The 22,327-nt window shown below is 38.6% G+C and overlaps 1 protein-coding gene across 1 annotated transcript; it reads right to left on the bottom strand.

The window, feature by feature from the left end:
• Positions 1–5,160: 5,160 nt before the first annotated feature.
• Positions 5,161–12,090, bottom strand: LOC147070895 (protein claret segregational-like). Its single transcript, XM_085949044.1, has 8 exons — positions 11,179–12,090; positions 10,130–10,232; positions 9,603–9,748; positions 9,101–9,224; positions 8,158–8,257; positions 7,884–8,034; positions 6,562–6,825; positions 5,161–5,541 (listed from the first exon to the last, which is right to left on the bottom strand). The coding sequence occupies exons 1-8, from the start codon at positions 11,989–11,991 to the stop codon at positions 5,269–5,271; spliced, it is 1,974 nt and encodes a 657-aa protein (XP_085805170.1). The 5' UTR covers positions 11,992–12,090; the 3' UTR covers positions 5,161–5,268.
• Between the last annotated feature and the right edge of the window lie 10,237 nt (positions 12,091–22,327).

Genomic DNA, 22,327 nt, shown 5'->3' with positions numbered 1-22,327 from the left:
ATAATACATGTTTTGGTGAGCTTTTACCATTATTCACAATGAGTGATATCAATTGTTTAAAGATCACATCCCATTCGGCGCTCGGTTAAAATTTATGCTAAGCTGTATGCCTTTACGTTTCATATCAACTGAGTTTGTTGGTGTATTAAAAAACATAACTGTAAACACACTGTATATGATTCTTCTTTTTATTAATAATCATTGCAGAGGCAACACCGGTTTCATTCTAAGATAAAATTAATAATACCACTTTATTCATCCTGTAACATTTAAAAATTAAAACTTTACAAATGGACAAATCCTGTAATTAACCGTCACCTTTACGGAAGGGAGCATTGTTTACTAGGCGCAATTCTAAACATTACATTTAAATATATTGTCGTTAGTGCTAAATGTTCATAACATAACATTATCGCCAAATATTGGTTAGGGATAGATTCTCGAAAGGAATACAATATAATAATAATAAGATTTCATCTGGCTGTCATGTTACAATATTATGTTGATTAGTTACGATAAAAATTAACGAGATTAATTTTACAAAATATCTATTTATAATAAACACTGTTGTAATATCAAGGTATCTTGCTAAAAAAAGATACGCTCCCCTTTTCTCTGTTCAATGGTGAATAGAATGAAACAAAACATTGTCTAATTGTCATTCGGTACAAGAAAATGAGAGCGCGTCTTTGTTGGCAGGCTGTTTCGGCTACAGTACAATTTATTATTAAACATTATACAACAATTCGGTCATATAATTGACCGTGGCTTGCGTATGCCATGGGGACCAAGTTGCTCTGACCATCACTGCCCACAAATAAAAGTCCATTTGCGCCGGGAACAGCTGTGGTCAACCATTTAAAAAATCATATTACAAAACCGGCCCTTATTTTCTTTCAGTTACATCTGATGTGTTTCATTATTCTTTGTCAGTTTGTCTGCGGATCTTTGGCAACATTTACAAGGTACAAAGTATGTTTTGTGTTTAGCTGATAACCGCAAGAAAACATCGTCATAATTAGGTAGTATTATTTATTAATGAAAGTATTTTAAAAACATTTGCAATATTAGCAATTATATGTTATTGTCGTGTTATAATCTAATCTACATGTACATCTCACGTCGTGTTAAAAGTATATTAAATATATATATGTATTAACTTCGGATTTATTTCTTACAAAGAAGTCGCTATATTAAATATATTAAAAGTATAAGTATGAAATCGAAAATGGTCTTTTACTCACAATTACATATTTTCTCCTTTCCATTCCCTGTAGCCCTATTCTAGCAACAGTGTTAACAGATAACATGAAATTTAACAAATACATGCACACATTATCGCCATACTAATAAATAATAGGCACACCAGAGAAGTCATCATTCTCTACTGACGAAGCTTAAATTTAGAGAAGTGAAGCTAAAAAAAGAAAGTTGTTTTTTCATATTGTAGATGCATGTATATATATAGCAACCTTCGGACATTCCTGCCCACATCTGGTGGCGAATGGTGGAGGTAGGCTGTTAAGATCCGACATAAATAGTCCACAATAAACTTTGTCAGTCATACGTATTTTTTATATTTATTTTAGAAAACATTGATTTTTATAAAAAATATAAATGTGTATAACTTGAAATCCTTTTTATTTATCAAATCAGTTTAGAGTTAAGACTAAAAACATACTATTATATGACCATTGTATGGCTTGGGAAGAATGAATTATTTATATTTAATTATTTAGGTATGCAATTGATTTTTTAGAGTATAGGTCAATGATTATAACGCTAGAGGTAGGTATGAATTTAATGGCAATTTAATGCTGATAAAATTATTAAGGCTAACAAGTAATTATCATTACATAATACGTATTTGACACCCACGGTGGCCGCGCGGTTTAAGCGTTGGACTATCACGACGTGGGTCTCAGGTTCGAATCCTGGGTCTGGCAAGTACACATATTGTTTTTCAATTTGTGTGTGAGTCAGGGTATGGACCTAATAGGTTGAGCAAGTGGCTGACATCAATTTCTCGTAAAAAACAATATCTGTTAATACAAACCTGGTGGAGGCCCATATGATCCTATTAGGATCGGACATGGTCGGAATACGTATTTATTAAATAATACCTATTTAGTTTAGACTTCATTCACGAAGTTTCAAAAGGGTGACTATAAAATTTCTTAGAGGCTAGAATTTGCTCAATCTCGTAATCAACATGTGCATGTCTCCATGAATCTGTATTGGCATTGGATCCTCTGAGGATGCCATGCTTTAGGCGGCATCAGTTTGTCTGTCATCGACTTCAAAATAATGTTTTTAAAATTGGCACTGCGCAGGAGACCCGAATGCATTTCAGACTTGATTTTTTGTAAAATGTAATATAAATATCATCTTAAATCGAGGGCTTAGTGTCAAACAACACTATCTACAAAAGTGCAACTTTACAGGAGAGCCAAAAATCGTTATTTTAGATTCTTGTAACTCAACAAGGGAAATGTTCATTTAAAACCTAATGTTAATATTTTATAATTTATTGTGTATTGTACATTTATCTTGCTTATGATGATGTTAAAATTTATAGGGATAGTTTTAAAAAATATGAAAACAGGGTAACTTATGTAGTTAGCGTTAAACTTTACTGACGATTTAATAAGAAATTAGAAAAGATTGACATAACGTTGTTTGAGTATCATGTAGCCGTAAATGTAAAATAACGTTATCTCAAAAAAAAAAAAAAAAACACTTTTTTGTAGATAACATTGTCTGACTTTAAGCACTCGAAATATAAGAATATATTGAAATGAAAACAACTTTTTAGAAGTTAATAAATCTTTTAATTTTAAGTTAATTATGACTACACATTACATTCAACATTTATTACAAATATCAATTGACCTATCATTCACCCAATGCAGTAAAAATAGAGGGGACACATTTCCTGCCCAAAATTAACCTAATTCATCAAGTCATAAAATTTTAAAATATCTACATTACAGATAAAAAAAACTAAAGACAAGCAACCGTCAAAAGATAGAAATTTTTCATCAAATCAATGATAAAAAATTACAATGTATACAAATGAGTAGGTAGGTACCTCAACTTATCGCTCTGAGAAATTCGTAATAATAACTAGATTAGTAGACCATCATATAAGAATACAACTTACTTTCAGTACTTAAAAAACTTCCGAATACACTGGCATGTTTCAATTTACGGGATTATTATACATATAAGGCTATTTTATGAATAGCGGCATACAAAAATATTAAGGCAGATGAAAATGATGGTTTTGAATTGAATTCATAAAATTTAATTAGAATTAAAAAAATACCTTAAATTCATTAATTAGGATAGAATTAATATAAGGCAGTGATGAGCGACCTTTCTTTACACGGGGGACGGAAATTTAATATGAGAAACTTTTTGGGGACCGCATTTATATACAAAATCTTATTCACTTCGGCCCCCAAGAAAAATTTTACTCCAAAATCAATGTACGGAAATGTAAAAATTCTAGTATTTACGGTTGGCAACACTAACAATGTACCCATAAAACAAAAAAAAATTCCTTTCAACACATATTTTAGCCGGCTATAACAAATACGCGACTTTTAAATTCGTAACGTTGAAAATCATCCCGCGGGTTACACATCACTGATAATTTAATTGTAAACACACATTTTTGTAGTATTTTCGTATTCACTACTAATTTGTCATAATTATTGTTACGATTGCAACAGTAGACTTCGCGTAAAGTAACTGTATAAATAAAAAATAGATAATGTCTTCAAATTCTAAATAATCTAAATCAAACACGTGATTGCATTTTCATATAATATACTTCATTATTGAGGTAAAAGAAGGTGTTACTACTAAGAAGAGAAAGTTTTACATAATATATTAATATTGACAGCGGATGCTCTGCGACACATGAATTTCGAATTTGCCTCCAGGTCAAGCGTCTTTGTATCTCTGCATTGTGACTGAGGGCGCTCCGATCGTATAACGATAACCTTACATATTGCCTTGTCTCAATCGTCCCCTTTTTCGATCATCAAACCTTATTTTTAATGTGATTTAGTTACGAAACCTGCCTGCTATGTTCGCAAAACCATATTATTGTTCAGGGAACAAATAGGTACTTATAATTTTTTAAAGTAAAAATTTGGAAAGACAAGCTGACAATAAAATTTTAGGACATCAATTGAATTGGAAAATTTTGTATTGAAAATATGCAATTACGTTTTATGTCTTTTATGGCATTAACCATATTGCACAACTGGTGGATTCCCTTGTGATAGTTATAAGTTGCGCTGAGTAACCATGGTGATAACTACTTACTAATCCTCAGCGTGGCAGTTTGAACTCGCGGTGGGCACACTAAATAAAGCTGCTGGTGTACTCATTAGGTTAACTACATGTGACTTTACATTGAAGGTTCAATTTAAAGAGAACTTCAACACTTCTACCGTCTATTCGCCAATTTTCAGGGCATATAAGGACAATCTGTCATGGTGAGTAAACAAAGTAAATAAAAAAAAAAGTAAAATCAAAAAATTGCAGCCATCGCTTGAGTAAGAAAATCAGAAATGCCAAATTAATGATGTTAATATATGTGCGGTTTATCAACTGAACTATGCTTCGTTCATTCGGTCAATGCCATAATAGAAATGGTGTATAAGACCTTGAGGGTGGAAAGACTCAAAGGTCATGTCAGATGTGAAAGATCTAGAGCTCTCCAGAAAGTTTTTGAAGGAACCTCAGCAGGCCTTCGGCGACTAGGCGCCCCCGGAGACGGGCAGATAACAGCAAGAGGGACGCATAGAGGTTGAATGTGACCAACCGGAGAGAAAGATTTCGGGATATAGATACCTGGAGGATGGTTGTGCAGTCGGCTGAGTGGTCTATAGCACCAGGTTAAGTAAGTGTATAAGATTCCTATATTGTCCAAATTCTTTGATCAAACAAAATATTTTAGGGATTCAATCACATAGCAGGTGCCTACTCTAATCCAGTGATGAAAAAATAATCTATTAGAGTATTAGACTATATTAATTAATAACTTAAAACCGCCAAAAGATTCACATCTTTACGTATAGCAATAGAAGACAGCTTGTTAAATTTCTCTATTCCAGTCTCTTATCGTTTGTTTACTGTTACTGCTCTTCACAGATACCGATATTGTGGTGTTGAAAATATTTATCATTTCTTCCGGATAAACCTGTTATAATCAATAAATAAAAGCATCTTCAGCAATGATTGTTGAATTGTTCAATTCTTCTCGTTGGCGGCAGGGGTAGCGGCGGCTGCTGCGGTGGGGTTGGCGAGCGCAATATTTCTTCGGGCCGATGCGGTGGAGCAATTGCCCACCTGCATGGCAAAGCGCAGCGTGCTGAGCGACTCGTGGCCGCAGTCCTCGTAGGGAGCGGCCGCTGCTACCAGCAGCGCCTTGGCCGCGCCCCCCAGCTGCGGCTCCAGAAGACGGGTCAACTTGGAATTGCGGAACGGCACATGCTCCTGTTTCTGCTGGAGCGCCAGGATCACCTGAAAATGTCAACCAATGCTTTAATTGCGAACAAAATTTTTTCTTTATTTCTTATTTGCCCTTTTCACTACTGATTCCATTAAAATCAATCCTTTCATTTTAATCTGTTATGCACGATGATTGTAAGACATTTACAACATGATATTACATAATTAATATCATATCACATTCCATTTTTGGAATCTTTGAGTTAGTAATACTATCTTGTACAGGTAAAAGGCATATGAATCCATAAAAAAAATATAAAGAAGTTGCAATTTACATAACATAGTATGTATGTGAAATTTTGCAAAACCCGTTTCAGTTCTAAAATGGACCGAAGTCATTTTTCCCTTATTGTGTTAGCTGTTGTAAATTTTTTCAACACTGAAAAGCATCATGGCTACAAACAGTGATGTCATTCTATCAACAAGCCATTCGATTACAGTATTATATATTACTGGGATTCATTATTTTTTCCTAAATATAAATTAACCACTTTCTGTAATTTTGCAAAAAAAAAAGCACAGCTGTTTTTGAAGGTGCAATGACAATAATTATATTGTACTCTGTCAAATTTAGATAATGGCACAGAACAGATAATAAATAGAATACCGATAAGCTATATTAAATACACCGCATCTTGATGCAGAGTTTTGAATGTGAGTGTCCTACGAAAATGAAGCACACAATGTGCACGTGCAATAGTGTGTGTAATACACCAACATTAAATGAGCGTAAATACATAAACCGAGAGCAGTTTTCAGTATTCGACATAAAACGTATTCTTGACACGAGTGTAAGTTTAACCCGGATTCTTCCTTACTCGAGTCGGTTACCTGCTATCGCCTTACCCGTTATGTATTTCAGTTCCCATTATTTCTGAGTTCCTTGGATAATGCATATAGAAAGTTATCTACTAGTAAATTGGCTTATGTGGCAATTTCTAATATCCTTAGTCCAAACCCTCAATAAACATTACCCAAAGAGAGAAAATTTAATTCATTAATAAATAAATAACTAAATTTAAATATATGCACCTGTCCCAGCTCGCTTAGACTGCGGTTAATATTCTTGGTCTCCTTGAGTCTCTGCGTCAACTTAGCGCTCTCACTTCCCGCCAAGTCCACCAGGCACATGCGGGCCGTGAGGGAGAGGCTCTTCGCGGCATGCTGACCGGCCAGTCGGATACGGGCCACACTGTGCGAGCGGGATGAACGTTCGTTGCCCGCCGTGGCCGCAGTCTGTCTGTTCTGCTGCGCTCTGTATGCCAAATGCAGCAACTCTGGGGCGCTTTTCACTTCCTAAAAATGATGTCATCCACGCTATATTTCCAGTAGTTTTCATGCAGCATACTTGCCAATATTGCACACAAAATCAAAATCCAATCGATAAGCCAATTGATAAAGCAAATGAGTCTCACGGTGGCTACAAGACACATTCAAGGTCCAGCACCCATGTACGGTGAGTCCCTGTGTCATGAAATCCAACCTGAATTTTGACAATATCGTATACAACTGAGCGTTGTAGGCAAACATAGAATACGCAAAAATCATAGATTTTAAAAAATTATCAGTGTAAACGATGTTTGATTATCTCTGATATTTTTATTATTCAATCTAAACTGGGAATATTTTTTTCCTGTTTTTGTGTTAAATAAGGTTACTTGTAAATTGTAACGTATTACAATTCACCGTAGCACAGTTCACCATGAACTTTCTTATTGGAAAGAGCTGTATATGTACTATAAATTACGAGTTGTTCTGTATTTCTAATTTAATTACATACCTATTTTCTACTGTCTTTCCCTTGTATTTCGGTAATTTTTATTACGTATTTTGTAAGTGTTTTAGGTACGAGTCGGTTTACAGGAAGCCAGACGGGAACTGCGCCAATTTTCATAGCCGATTTTGGCAAAATTCATGAATTCAAGGATGAAAACCTAACCTAACAAATAATCCAGTATATCGGCTATTTTCAACAATTTTTTGCTGCTGGCTTCCTGTAAACCGATAAGAACCGTGTTTTATTTAGACATGAATATTATCTCAGTACACTATACGACCCAAAGGAGGTTGGACGATCTTTAATATACGATCATATATTTCCGATACAACATTTCACGGTGAAGTGTGATACTGCGAACTGCATATGTACAAAATTCCAAACACAGCTAAATAGCACATGATATAACGCCTAGAGATATTTAGCCAATCTGAGCCTGGGGATATTATAACTCAGTAGTGGAGCATTATGAGTTAGTTTCACTCCACTAGTGATTTTGTAGAAAAGTTTCTCTTCATAACACTGGCTGTTTCCATGGTGTAGTGTACCCACTAATAATAAAATTATACATAATCACCTGTTCATGGAGGTTGGTGACATAGACATCGGATCCTTTAGCGTCCACCATACGGATGTCCAGCTCTCGGGGGTCTCTTGTGGGATGCAGAAGATCATACAACTGCTCGTTGTAGATCTCCAAAAATGAAGCATGTACTGTGTACTCCCAACTGAAATAGTCAATTACAATAGGAATTTTCATTTGCATTATTCACATAATATAATATGTATATACCTAAAACGAAAGATCAATATTTAAAACATTATGCATGTGTCAAAAAATAAATACACACCCCGATTTGGACAGCTGCTTGATGGACTCGAAAAGCATGGTACAACTTCTTGGAATTACTCCAGGTGCATCGGGACTGCCTTCCATTGTATATGTTTTACCTACAATCAAATGAAGAATGTTATATACATACCTACTTAAAATCTTAAGTAACTAGCGCAAGTATATAAAAACTTGGAAAGATCTTGACACCATCTATGTATCAAGGATAATATTGTTATTGCCTAGATTTAAAATGAAAAAAGATAGTTCCTATTGTTGACAGAATTTCAAAACACCTCAGGTGCATATTTGTTAGGAAATATCCCATCTGCAACAATTAAGTCAGTAGCTTAAGTGGTAAAGCACTAAGGGCCACAGCACACTGGACGCTATGTGTGCCGCTTTCAGTGTGCTTTGGCCCTAAAGCTTAGCATGCAATAGATAAAGTTTTTTTTTATGGATTGTTTCTGAGACTGTTCCAAATTATATTATATTTATAAACAATTATTCTGAATGATCTTTATTCTCAGTATTACAATGGAAATTCAGTGACAGTGGCAGAGTTTCTATTTCTGAAGCCATGAGTCGTAAAGTTCTAATCCCACATCTTAAAAAATTGACATTGTTCTTTTAATATTGTATTTAATTCAGAAACTGGAATGAACAACTATTTCTGATAAAAAAAAAAAAAATTACACTTCTTTTCGACAATAATTGTCCACTGTAAGAAACCTCACTGATGACAAATTCACATGTTTATTTTAAATCGAAATAATATGTATTTGTAATGATGGCATTTACCCAAAAGACTGAGCTAATAACCAACCTTGTAAAAAAAATATTAGGGTATAATTTTTTAGCTTTTCGTGTGATGAAAAATAACAGATAGGTATCGAAATAAGATTGTGGATAGATAAGAGGGAGACGATTCGAAGAGAGAAGTAGACTTGATGTTTTGTTACCTGAGCCAGTTTGTCCGTAGGCAAATATGCAGACATTGTACCCATCGAGGGCGCTTTGAACCAAACACGACACTTCCTCCCATACGTCTTCTTGATTGCTGGTCGGACCAAACACTCGATCAAACTGAATAAGCATAAAAAAAAAATGTATTAGCATTATTATCTCCAGCCGTGCGCGATCATATTGACCCGTCAGCGTATGTTGGCAAATCTGCTGTCATTAAATCAATAGAGCAAATAATAGGTATTACTTGTTATAACAGAAAATGTTGAAGACAATCTTTAAATATTATCCTAAGCAAGATGTCAACAACAGGCCGCCATTACCTTTATATTTACAATAAAATCAATGCTGCTAACACACAGAATATAAAATTTTCTAATTACCAATTCAATCATAATAATATTGGAATAGGTACACAATGTTCCATAAAGGTATAATCCAGTTTTTCGGTTCTTTCAATTTAGAATTAATAGGGTTATACTGATTAAAATGGTGTACCTTAAAAGGGTGCTTTGCAAGCCGCCGATGTGCTCCAGGCTCTAGTCTCTCCAGTTCGACGGTGCAAGCATCAGGGAAGCTCAACGCAGCCACAGGCCGCCCTGCTGCCAGAGCCGGTCGCACTCGGAAGACCACGCGAATATTGCCTAGAAAATAAAATTCAATGGATTTATTTAAAACACTGAACACAAGAGCAAATCGAGGGATTGAAATTAAATTTTAAATCCACATGAACAAAACTTTGCAAATGTGTCAAAAAAGACTTCATAAAATCATTTACTTTATAAATTAGGTCGATTTATCAAGAATGGGTTGATTTGGCACTGCCATAACACTGAACTGACTGAACATTGGAACTAGTGTACAACAAACATCTGGGTGCTACAACAGATTAACGAAATGCGTGAAGATATTCACGTATGTTGCAACTTGAAATAGCATATATAAAAATGTATCTTTCCCTCCAATTCGTTCATTTTTGATTAGCTCGTGGACACGGTAGAGAATTTAAATGATTGTTGAATTACCTTTCATGTCTTGCAGTTTATTATGTAAGCTCCGTCTCTCCCAGTGTAGACGTTGAGTTGACTCCTGAAGTTCTTCTAAATCCTCCGACTGTTTTGCTATTAACTGAAAGAATTTTTTATATACATCATATTAACTAATAGCATTACTCCAATTCCAATTTGTTGCACTCTTTTTTGAGAGTAGAAATGAAATTGTTTGTTAATATATTAATTAGTTTGGTTCTTATCGCACAAATTGACATGAGAATTGCTCTGATCAGATGAGGCATTCTCTCGCTACAGTGGTCTCGAGCATCGTAAATCGATCAAAATTAGAGGTTCGCGGCGCGGTATCCTCCGCCGCCTGATGAGGTCAGTGTGATAATATTATATGCGACGCATAAAGTCTAAGGACCGACCTATCCAATTATATATTTACATTAAACGTAATGTTTATTCTTGAAGAGTACCTATTTGCCTGCTATTTTTTATACAATGTACTATGTTATTTATTATTATTATAGGTATTTTTTTCTCTTCAAACGCGTGTCATGCAAAATCATCTTGCGTGAAATATTTTCACAAACACAGTGAATAAACACAGTGTCCAAATGTATGCGCAGATGTACAAATGTACCATATCTTATAAGGCCTGATGCAGAGTCAACATCTTGTCTTATCAGCAGACGCCAGTTCATAAAATGTAGCTGAACGACTGATGTGCATTGTGCAAAATGTTTTGAGGCTACAGCAAGGAAATAGTGGAAGATTCATTCTATCGTCGCATTCCGAACTACAAACACCTTTCTTGCATTATATAATCGTTATCTAATTATATATAGAAATTGTACACCACTTATACCATGAGATATCATCTCACCAGTTGCGGCAGGGGTGGTTGCAACGTATCCCTTCAGCATTTTGTTAGTCACTTCAAAGTTTACCACATATCACTACTCACTAAGTACTTTAGGACGGTCTTAAAGTATGGATTTTTTGCGTCGGGTGTCACCACTTTAGGAATTGAATGGTAAGTTAAAGTGAAATTTCTAAAAATATATTTGTCTAACCTGTTCGTGCTGAAGTCTGGTATTTTCACTTCTTTCCAGATCTCTTGTAGTTTCTCGCAAGGTGTGCATAGTTGAATTGAATTGCTCAGTCGCCACGGATAACTTCTCTTGGAGGTCTATCTTGTCTTTCAATGTGTCTTCATAATTCGTTGTCATTTCAGCGAGGTCATTTTTCAATTTGGAAATGGTAATTCTGTCATTCTCTGCGTTGTGTTTGAATTGTTCAATGGTCACAGAATAAGTCTCCCATTTTGATTTGTACTCTGCCAATTCCTCTGATATACAATCATGGCTCGTTTTAAGCTCTGTATAGTCAGCCTTCATAGGCTTATGCTTTTCCAATAGGTCATTAAAACGAGCTTTGTAATCGTACGGTGCGATCTTTTTCATGGGGGGCACTTTGCTGGCAGATTGAGAGCCGATGGGTAGATTCCCTTGCCTCGGCTGCTTGGCAGCCGTTGCGTTCGCATTTAAGTTACTTCCTGCTCGTTTCACGGCGAGTGTACCACCTCCGATATGCGTAGGCTTGTTTTCTTTGGTCGGGGCTATAGAGCCATGATACGATTTGATGGTATTCGGCTTCGGTAATAGAGGATGTAGAATTGGACCGTTTCTGTCAGTCATCGGTCGTCTCAGAGGTCCCGTATGCATCGTTTGAAGGTCGGAAAATGATTTACTTCTTCGCAAATTATTCAACGGTCTTCTAAAGCTGAGGGATTCCTTCGGATATTGAACTCCTCCTCGACCGATCAAACTGCTTTTCGCATGTTGCCATATTTGCTTAGCAGCAGGCAATCTGCTTGAAGGATCCATAACTAACTTATTAAACACTCAAATAAAATTATTTCTCAGTATTCACGAAGGTTATGTTTGTATATTATTATTTTTTTTAATCAAATCCGCACAGAAGTTTCGTTTGTTTGTACGCTACGATCACTACGTTGACGGCTTTGGCAGTTGCTTTTTGAATTCAAACAATTCAATTTCTAAATGCTACCAACAGTACCAACAAAAAAACTCTCAGTTGCAAATTTATTTACTCTATGGTTACAAACAGCAAAAATGATGTTTTCAAACTTCAACCATAATAATTGAGCTTACAGTATATTTTTTAATTTAAATTTTATTTATCTATCGATTTAAAAATGCAAAAAAACAATATTATGACTAAATAAATAGTTATTTTTTTAATGGCAGCACCGGCACCAAACAATAGCTCGAAATTTCAAAATTACTGTCTGTAGAAAAATAGAGATTTCAATTTCATAATATAATTTATAGATTGTCAATAGCCTTCGAGATATGAATGTATCCGCGAACGAGGAGGCCATTACCAACGAACAATAAACCAAGAGAACTTATATTGTAGCTATCATCAACCGCAGAAAGCATAATTTCATATTACAATATTTTCCTTGAAGATAAATATGATTTACTCCGAATCCAAAGAAAGGTTGAGGGCAGCAGAGGAATGGGTAGAAGGAAATTTTCTGTTATGAAATCGCTGTAAGTGGCTAAATGTATATTACTGGCCCGGAGATAGGTGTACTGCAATTTTGTTTGTCAACCTTCAATAAGATCGCATCTGTTCAATAAGAATTTTACCTTATTCTATTTCAAATCAGTACTTGTCCTGTTTTATAATATGCTTAAGTATAAGATAATAATATTGACTCGCAGTTTAACATTATATTAACTCCAATGGCTGGTTTGGTATTTTTGGTTTGGTACACTAATTTGAAGAAAGTTCAGAGTTCTATAATTTATTGAGAAATGATTTTTTAAAATTTATTTTGTAGATATGTTTCAGATATTATAGGGATTTCGATATTTTTGGACTCCCTCTCCCCCCATCACAATTCTTTATCACTCCCCCTCATAAAAATAATTATCAATTTCAGTATCTTGTTCTCACCAATGCTGGCATGCTGTGACTTTTGCTTGTAAGACTATCGTTAGACAGGGTCTAATACTCTAATATTAAAACCTTCAGAAGAATCAAAAAAAATTACCATATGATTGCACAATAAATACTTTCCTACACAATATTATTATTTACGACTTCCTTGACAACATCAAATGTTCACTGAAAAACTCGAGAAACATATTGTGTTTTTTATATTTATTTTATTCCAAAAATAGCTGGCCCACAGGACGTCATCATCATCATCATCATCAGCCTGAATCTATCCACTGCTGGATGAATGCCTCTTCAAGCTGCTTCCACATCTCTCGGTCCTGTGTATTGCGTTGCCACGTACTTCCGCAGAACTGTATCATTTCAACGATCCAGCAGCCTCTAGGTCTACCTTGCGGACGTTTTGTACTTCTTGGATACCACTGGATGACTAGATTTGTCCAACGATTGTCTCTTCTTCGAGCTATGTGTCCAGCCCATCTCCATTTAAGGCTTTTAATAAACTCTATTACATCGCAAATCCTTGTCTGCTTCCTTATCCACTCATTCCTTTTTGTGTCCTATCGCGTTATGCCCAGCATGCACCTCTCCATACCACGTTGTGCTACTCTGTTTCTGGATCTCTCTTTTACTTAGGGTCCATGTTTCCCACACATATGCGATCACGGGAAGCACACACTGGTTGAACACTTTGCGCTTTAGGCACAGTGGAAGGTCACTTTTGAAGACATTATTCAGGCGGCCAAAAGCACTTCAGCCTAAATTTACTCTGCGAACAATTTCATCAAATAGACACTTATTGTCCCAGATAGATGTAGCTTTTCACCTGTTCGAGCTGTTATTAAGCGTCGTCGAGCCGTTCTGACGTGTTTTTGCATCGGACGACCAGTGCATCGATCGAAAGACTTTATGTTAATGTATTAAGACCCTCAACTTATACATTATTACTGATTACTTTTGATTCTGCTATCTAACCCAAATGCCTAACATGGAGCGTACTCCACCGCCTCGGGAAGGTCCTGATCCTCACAACACACCCATCCCTTGCGGCATCCACATCTGGCCACACCCCATTAACGACTATACGATCGTCAAAAAACAAGACGCGCTCGCCTAAGTCACCTGGGAAGAAATCATCATCAAAGGCCACATCTCCGGACACTATAACCGAACCCGAAGCCAAAAAACCAAAATCCAAGAACCACCAACCAGCCCCTCGGCATGCTGACAACGACGTTTCTTCATCGTCCTCCGGCAGCGAATACGAGGAAACTGGGGAATACACTGCCGTCGACACGGACTTATATGAATCCGTCTATCAAGACGTGTCCACCTATATGAATGAAGTAATTGCGGCCTTCCGTGGCAAGCAAGCAGGAGCCAAGGAACGCATCAATAACGCCATATTGAGCCTCTCAGAAGCACAAGGCAGGCAGAACATGACCATGGCGAAACTAGAAAAAAAGACCATCGCCCAAGAAGCCAATATTAAACACCTAAAGGGGCTACTAAAGGACAGGACAATTGGCCTCAATGCCCTCAATATGCAAAAGAAGGCTATCAAAGACCTGCACACGCAAACCAAAACCCTTAAGACGCTTCATTCACAAAAACCGGCAGCACCAGCAAACTTCCACACCACCATCGCCGCAACGATGCCAGCGCCCACATCGTGGGCCACAGCCCTCGGCAGAAGAAGCCGCCCTCACACTGCAACCTCCGCAATACTCGCTCCACCTCCGGCCACCGTCAACAGCCATTTCCCGTCCCTGCCTTTAGCCCCCAGACCGGGCGTCCTATTTTTCCCGACCGGCTCTGGGGAAAAAACATCGGAAGCCACAAAGGACCTCCTGAAGAAGGCATTTGACCCCAGATCAATCGGGGTCCAAATTACAGGGATCCGAAACGTGAGAAACGGAGGAATTATTGTTCACCCCCGCTCCGAAGTCGAGGCCACGGCCCTCATTAAGGCCATGGAGACCTCGGAGGCTGCCCTAAGAGCTGAGCTGCCCTAAGAGCTGAGCCTCGGGTTATTATTTTTAATCTCCCTTCAACCCTCACAGAACCCCAGCTCCGGGAAGCCATCTACACCTCCACCAAGGAGCAGACTGGTCTGCCGGAATCGGCGTACAGGGATATTCGACTCAGCCACAAAGCTGGCCCGAAGACCGGCAGATGTCACTTCGTGGCTTTCGTCCCTGGTGCAATTTGGTCTGCCCTTTTGGCGGAGGACAGGCTGTATATGGGATGGGAATCCTTCCCATTGAAGGACTTTGTGGGGGTAGTGAAGTGCAACATGTGCCACCTTTACGGCCATATGGCAAAGGGATGCAATTCAAAGGCACCCACATGCAGCCACTGCACTGCTTCCGGCCACGATCGCGCAGACTGCCCTCAAAAGGAGATCCCACCCAAGTGCGTAGCCTGCTACAAGCACAAACAGCCACATGACCATCCCACCAATAGCCTCGAGTGCCCTGCAAGACTCCACGCCGAGCTGCGCGAAAGGGCTATGGTTGACTACGCTGCCACGCGATGATCACCTTCGCCCAGTTGAACGTGAACTTGAGCGACGCCGGCTCTGCGGAGTTGATTGAGGTTATGCAGGCCGCCGGCATGTCGCTGGCGCTGGTGCAGCAACCGTACCACCGGGGTTCTGAAAAGGGCCCCAGGCTAGCTGAAAAGGGACTTAGGTGCGCGGGCCTCGTTGTCAGCGCCAGTTGTACAGAGCCAAAGGCCTGTATATTCGCTCTTGACCCTCGCCTTGGCATGCTGTCGCTCTCGCATCTGTCGACTGAGCTGGTCGCGTGTGCAGACATCAGTTTACCCGGAGGAGACAGCGTGGTGGTTATTTCCGCCTATTTTAGCTTTAAGAGTACAAAGTAACACGTGGTATCGCTGCTTGACGGCATCCTCCACGCAGTTGCTGGCAGGGATGTCATCATCTGTGCAGACGCCAACTCGCAGTCCCCCCTCTGAGCGCCCGTGGATCTCTCCTTGTGCGACGCGGACGTCATCGAGGAGCTGGTGCACCAGCACAACCTGGTCGTCCTCAACGATCCGAATAGCATGCCGACTTTCACGTCGCATGCAAACTCCGGAAGCACTCACATCGACATCACCCTTGGCACTGAGTCCGTCGCGAGACGTATCAGGGGCTGGAGGGTCCATGCGAGCGCCTCCATGAGTGATCATCGGTTGATCACTTTTGAACTGGCCGCTGACTCTTCGCACGATGGCGTCTCTGACGTATCCCCTTTCCCGCCCACGCGTTTCAGAACGCGTGACGGGAATTGGGAAAAGTTTGAAAAGGCGCTCTCAAAAAAGCTTGATAGGACTTCGAGATACCGTTTTCCGGACCTGCACTCGGCCGCTTCACGACTGACTGCAGACATCACCGGAGCAGCCGAAGCTTCACTCGGACGCTGCAAGCCCAAGCCACCCAGCCAGCCGCCGTGGTGGACGCAGCAAGTTTCGAACCTGCGCGACTTTTTCAGGAAAGCACGCAAGGTCCATCAACGTGCGCGCCGACTCAAGCAACCACCTGCCTCTATTGATCTTCTATATACAGATACGACTACAAGAAAGCAATTACTCAAGCCAAGAAGGACTACTGGAGGAACTTCGTCACCATCGAGGGGGGTTCGGACCCTTGGGGTCCTCCATACCGTGCATTAAAGCTTGGTCTCAGACCGACGAGCCTCTTGTGCGGTATCGAGAAACCGGGTGGCGGATACACCAGTACCGAGTCTGAAACGGCTGCGGTCCTGCTCGAGGCACTCATCCCCCTGGATGACGAGTCCAGGGACGATGCCATCATGAGTATGGTCCGCTTTGAGGCTTCTCTTCCTATCGACACGGACCATTCATCTTGCCCTCTGAACAGGAGATCAATCGCATCATTAGAACGTTGATTGTTGGCAAGGCCCCAGGCCCGGATTGCATTGACAATATACTTGTCAAACGCACATGGGCCATCGCCGCGCCAGAAATTACCAAACTTTTCAGTGACTGCATCAAGAGCGGCACGTTCCCCGACTGCTGGAAGCGGGGCTTACTGAAGGTAATCCCCAAAGCCGGCGGTCGAGAACCGTCAAGCCCCAAAGCCTACCGTCCTCTAACACTCTTGCCGGCTCTCGGTAAGGTGCTGGAGAAACTTCTGTGCTACAGGATTGAAGCCCACCTGGAAGAGCATGCGCCGCTTTCTGATAAGCAATTTGGATTCAGAAGAGGCAAATCAACGACAGACGCCATAAGAAACGTGATTGCCATCGCTGAAAGTTCTCGCCGTAAATACGTCCTAGGAGTTTTCCTGGACATTGCAGGTGCGTTTGATAGTGCATCCTGGCCTCTTATACTTCAAAAGCTTCGGCTCAAGAGACTACCAGGAAATTTGTTCGCGTCGATTCAGAGTTATTTCACGAATAGATCGATCGAGTTTCGTGTTGGTTCTACCACAATAGAGAGGCGCACCAGCATGGGCTGTCCCCAGGGCTCTGTCCTCGGGCCCCTCCTCTGGAACGTGCTCTTCGACGATCTCCTTAGGATCCCGCTTCCAACCGATTGCACTGTCATCGCCTACGCTGACGATGCGCTGCTGTTGATGGAGGCCGACAGCAGGGCGAAGATTGAGAGTGCCGTCGGCGAAGCCTTAAAGTCAATTGAGGCGTGGGGTAAAGTAAGCAGACTATCTTTCGCATCTTCCAAGACAGAAGCCATTGTCCTGAAAGGACCGGGACGACTAAACTGTAAGCGGCCACCCACAGTCCGCTTCGGTGACACGAGAGTGAAAGTGTCAAAGATCGTCACCTACCTGGGCGTCCAAATGGACACTATGTTAAATTTCCATCACTATGCCTTTACCCAAGTTTATAAGGCTGGGAGGGCCTTCCAGAGGGTGGGCCGTATGGCTGGTGATGGATGGGGCTTAAAAGTAAGGGCGCTTAAGATTGCCTATGGCGCCATTTATATGGGGATCGCCGCCTACGCTGCTAGTGCGTGGTGCTTGCGTATCCCGAAAAGTGTCAAACTTAGAAGCACTCTTTTAAGCGGACAGCGCAGCGCGCTGCTTTCCATAACCAAGGCCTACCGAACAACTTCTACGGCCGCGCTCCCGGTCCTGGCCGGCATTCTCCCACTAGATCTGCACATACAGGTCAGCGGCGCGTCAACGATGCTCTTCAAAGGCGAGGAGGCCGTTGTTGGTGACTTTCACCTAGCCCCGCCTCCTCGGCTTGTTGCTGAAAAAGTAACCTCGTTGAAGCGGACAATACGTCTCATGACGCTTGACGCGGCATGGAAGACCTGGCAGCGACGGTGGGATGAATCAACCAGGGGCCGGCACACATATATGTTTTTTCCAAATATTAAATGGCAATTGGAGATAACCAAATATCTGACTCCTGACCATCACACCAGTCAATTTGTGACTGGACACGGTGGGTTCGCTGGCAAGCTCTTTGAGCTTGGACTTGTAAGCCGTCCGACATCTCCATGCGGAGGGGAGATTCAGGATGCCAACCACATCCTCTGGGAATGTCTTAGAATGTGCTCCGAACGGGAGGAGATGCTCAGGTCGGTCCAACCAGCTGTTGGGCCCATCGGGCCGTCCGACTTGGTTGCTACTAAGGCCAATTATCTTGCATTTAAAAAAATTGCGGCGTCTTACTGCGGGCGTGAAGATCTCTTCACATAATTTTTGCTGTCCGTATGATAAGCTTCATTATTTTGTTTTATATACACTAGAATCATTTTTATTTTCATAATTTCCCTGTGCTCTTCTCTCCCCGGCACTTTGCATTAGAAAGTAACTTTAAACTCCGTCAGAGCTCACTCTTGAGCGTAGCAACCTTAGTCCTGGGTATCTCCTCCTAGGGCATTCCCGGCCTAAAACTTAACTAGATGCTTCACATCGCCAATGTAGGGCCACGTGATACGCCCGATTAAGACCGGGTGTGGTGCGTGGCAGGTTTTGGTTTGGAGGAATTAACTTCAATGTTCGAGCTGAGTGCCATTGATGAGGATCTCTTTTTGGCCCGCAAAGCAGTTGAACATGACTTTCGTCTTTGTTACATTCATTTTCAAACCTACTTTGTTGCTTACTTGAGTAAGTTCCTGCATTTCCATGAGTTACACAGGACGTATCCACCTAGATATATCATCATAAATCGTCCGGTGTTCGAATATAGAACTAAGCTTATCACAGTATAAAAAGTATTGAATGACATGTAAAATGTTAGCACGTGCCGCCCTCACTCAGCGGACAACTTATAGGCACAAATTCAAACTTTATATTATATATAATACCACCATGTTCAATTCTAAGAGATTCATATTATGGGCCGACTTTTTCACACAACTAAAAACTTTATGGAATCACTATTATTAAGTGTTATTCATTTAATTCAAATATCTACAGGTATTGAAATTTTCCATTATTTATTTATATTTTAAGTTAATTTTGTGTATCAGTGAAATCAAGAAAAATGTCAATGTCGTATTTTTAGCCTTTTTTTATACAAAATATCAAAGGTAAAAACCCTATGGTAGTAAATTATAAAAAATAATTCCGACCATGTCCGATCCTAATAGGATCATATAGGCCTCTATAGAGTAGAGGTTTGTATTAACACGATTTTTGTTTTTTACGAGAAATGGATGTCAGCCACTTGCTCAACCTATTAGGTCCATACCCTGACACACACAAATTGAAAAACAATATGTGTACTTGCCAGACCCAGGATTCAAACCTGGGACCCACGGCGTGATAGTCCAACGGTTAAGCCGCGCGGCCACCGTGGGTGTTAAATAAAGATATACTAAAACTGGAGCTAAATATAATAAATACTCTTCGAGATATTTAGAAGATGGAGGGCCATTATGTTTTTTACTCTCTCAAACACCTCATTCATACCTACCAAACCGATTATTATTTTGACAAATTTAAATAAAAATAGATTTTATAAATCAAATTATTCATAAATTTTATATGGGACTGTATAATATACATTATTATAACATAATATATAACGTATAAATATAACGTATAACAACATAATATTATTATAACACCATAAAAATCATTTAATGATAGCTACATATCAACTTAAAAAAAAAAAAAAATATGATTAAAATTGTTTTATTTTCACCACATCCTGCATCCTGTAACTATGTTTATTATATTATATGTACAAGTCGGAAGAAAATTAGTGCGATCATTGTGCTCGATGTGAGTTGTAAAGAGATTTTATGTAAGGTACCAATTTGGTCAACTTTAATCTTAAATCTCCACAGTTTGTGATATCAAAACGATTTCTTTTTTCAGTAACAAATCATTTATTTGCACTGCTAAAGCACTGCATTCAACTAAGAGGCCATCCATGTACTGAAACCGTATGCGGTTTAGATCCGTGTGCCATACTAAACTTATGATTTTTGTTCATGAAAATATATTTTCACTAAATTTGTAAGTGTTTATAAACGGATACGATCAGATGCTTATAATATACTTTGTGGAAATATTATTTCCATGACCAGAAAAGATAAGCTTAGTATAGCACACGGTTCGAAACCGCATACGGTTTCAGTCCATGGATGGCCTATAAATAATATTATGATGGGAATGGCAACAGTAATTTTCTCGGAAAGTCATGGTTGCAATATTGAAAAAATATTTTCGAAAATGCATTTTTTAACTACAAAAAAATGTACCAAATATTATTGATTTGCACATTGCCCCCAAAACATTCAAATTGCCCCCCGGTGGGGCGTATGTACGCTTTTAGACCCATTGTTACCATTATGAATTCAAAAATTAACATGTGCAACAGATATTTGCTGTAAAAGCAAAATTTTGGGACTGTTTTGGTGGAGGAATGGTCAGGATCCATAAGAAATGAAATACAGGTTCGTATATTTTTATTAATGTAAGAATACAGCTTTCCATGATACCTATGGGTATTGTTAACTATTAGATTAATAATTAAACTCGCTAAAGTAATAGATCTTCATAAAATAATAACAAGTTTTTTTTATCTTTATTCTATTAACATACATAAAGATATTGTATTTTTAACGACTATAAAGAAAGCGTGATAATTTGACAATAATTATTCATCGACCCAGCTTTCGCTTTCCGAAGATTGTTACGACACAATGTTCAGTTCAAAAAGACATCCGGTGTAAAAAAATATGTCAAAAATACATTGCAATGATGAAACTCTTCTATGTGTATAAAATAAAAACTTATATTTTGAATGTTTATGATAAATGCGAGATAAGCAGTGATGGAAAATAAAAAAAGAGTATTAATAGACGTAAAGTTACGGTTATGGCATGAGACTAGTTTGGATTTTTACGAATAGTTTACTTTCTATAAGAAATGTAAAACGTTTTTAAAATCCTACAAGAAAAAAATTGAAAATTACTGCTAAAATACAGATGACGCAGATGAAAGAATTTTTTAGACATGAATTAAATATATATTTTTTAATCTCCACTCTGGAAATAATATTTTTCATGACTCTTAATTAAAAATAATTACGCTAAAAACACTAATTGATTTTTTTTTATAAAATACTTTTGGTGTTTATGTATGTATTAAGTTACCTAAAAAAAAAAATACTAAAATTATCATTATGCATACAATAAATTATATTAAAATAATAATACACAATTCTATTAGGCTTTTAGATGCGCAACGTGAACCTTTTAATCTGCACATAGCATCGTGACAACATTCATACCATCAGATACATTCAGACTTAATTACATTTAGACCTTATATTCACTCGCCGATTTAGATAAGAAAAAAATATTTGCATTAACGATAAATTAACATTCTATACAAGCTAATATGACAGGAAAGCATAATATAACTACATTATTACCTCATGCAATCTGGCAATGTGACTTTTCTAAAAAGAAATCACCTATGGACATCACACAAATAATTAACTGTCATAGAAAAATATACATATTATTATCTTGTAGACAGAACACTGCTTAAAACAATCACTATCGTATTATAAATTCTTGCAAAGCAACAAAAATATAGTTTAGCTCTCTCTCTCTCTCTCAAAAGACTATGATAAGAAATAATTAATCTTTTTGCAGTTTTTCATAGGCTTCTTTAATATTCAACTATATCACATTGTCGACGTACTGTAAGTAGATAATAATTTAGTTTATGTACTATTGGATAATCAAAAAAATATAAATATTATGAACACA

The sequence above is a fragment of the Rhyacophila brunnea genome, unplaced genomic scaffold, assembly GCF_057557595.1.
Source record: "Rhyacophila brunnea isolate RB1 unplaced genomic scaffold, BYU_Rbru_1.0 scaffold_21, whole genome shotgun sequence".
Lineage (NCBI taxonomy): Eukaryota > Metazoa > Arthropoda > Insecta > Trichoptera > Rhyacophilidae > Rhyacophila > Rhyacophila brunnea.
This window is presented reverse-complemented; position numbering and strand designations above follow the sequence as displayed.

Bases quoted from the DNA above. Each gene is read 5' to 3' on its own strand.
- LOC147070895 (XM_085949044.1), bottom strand. From the start codon at position 11,991: ATGGATCCTTCAAGCAGATTGCCTGCTGCTAAGCAAATATGGCAACAT. The intron at 9,749-10,129 runs GTAATTCAACAA...TTTATTTTCTAG, and splicing joins TAAACTGCAAGACATGAAAG to GCAATATTCGCGTGGTCTTC. The intron at 9,225-9,602 runs GTACACCATTTT...ATGCTTATTCAG, and splicing joins TTGCAAAGCACCCTTTTAAG to TTTGATCGAGTGTTTGGTCC.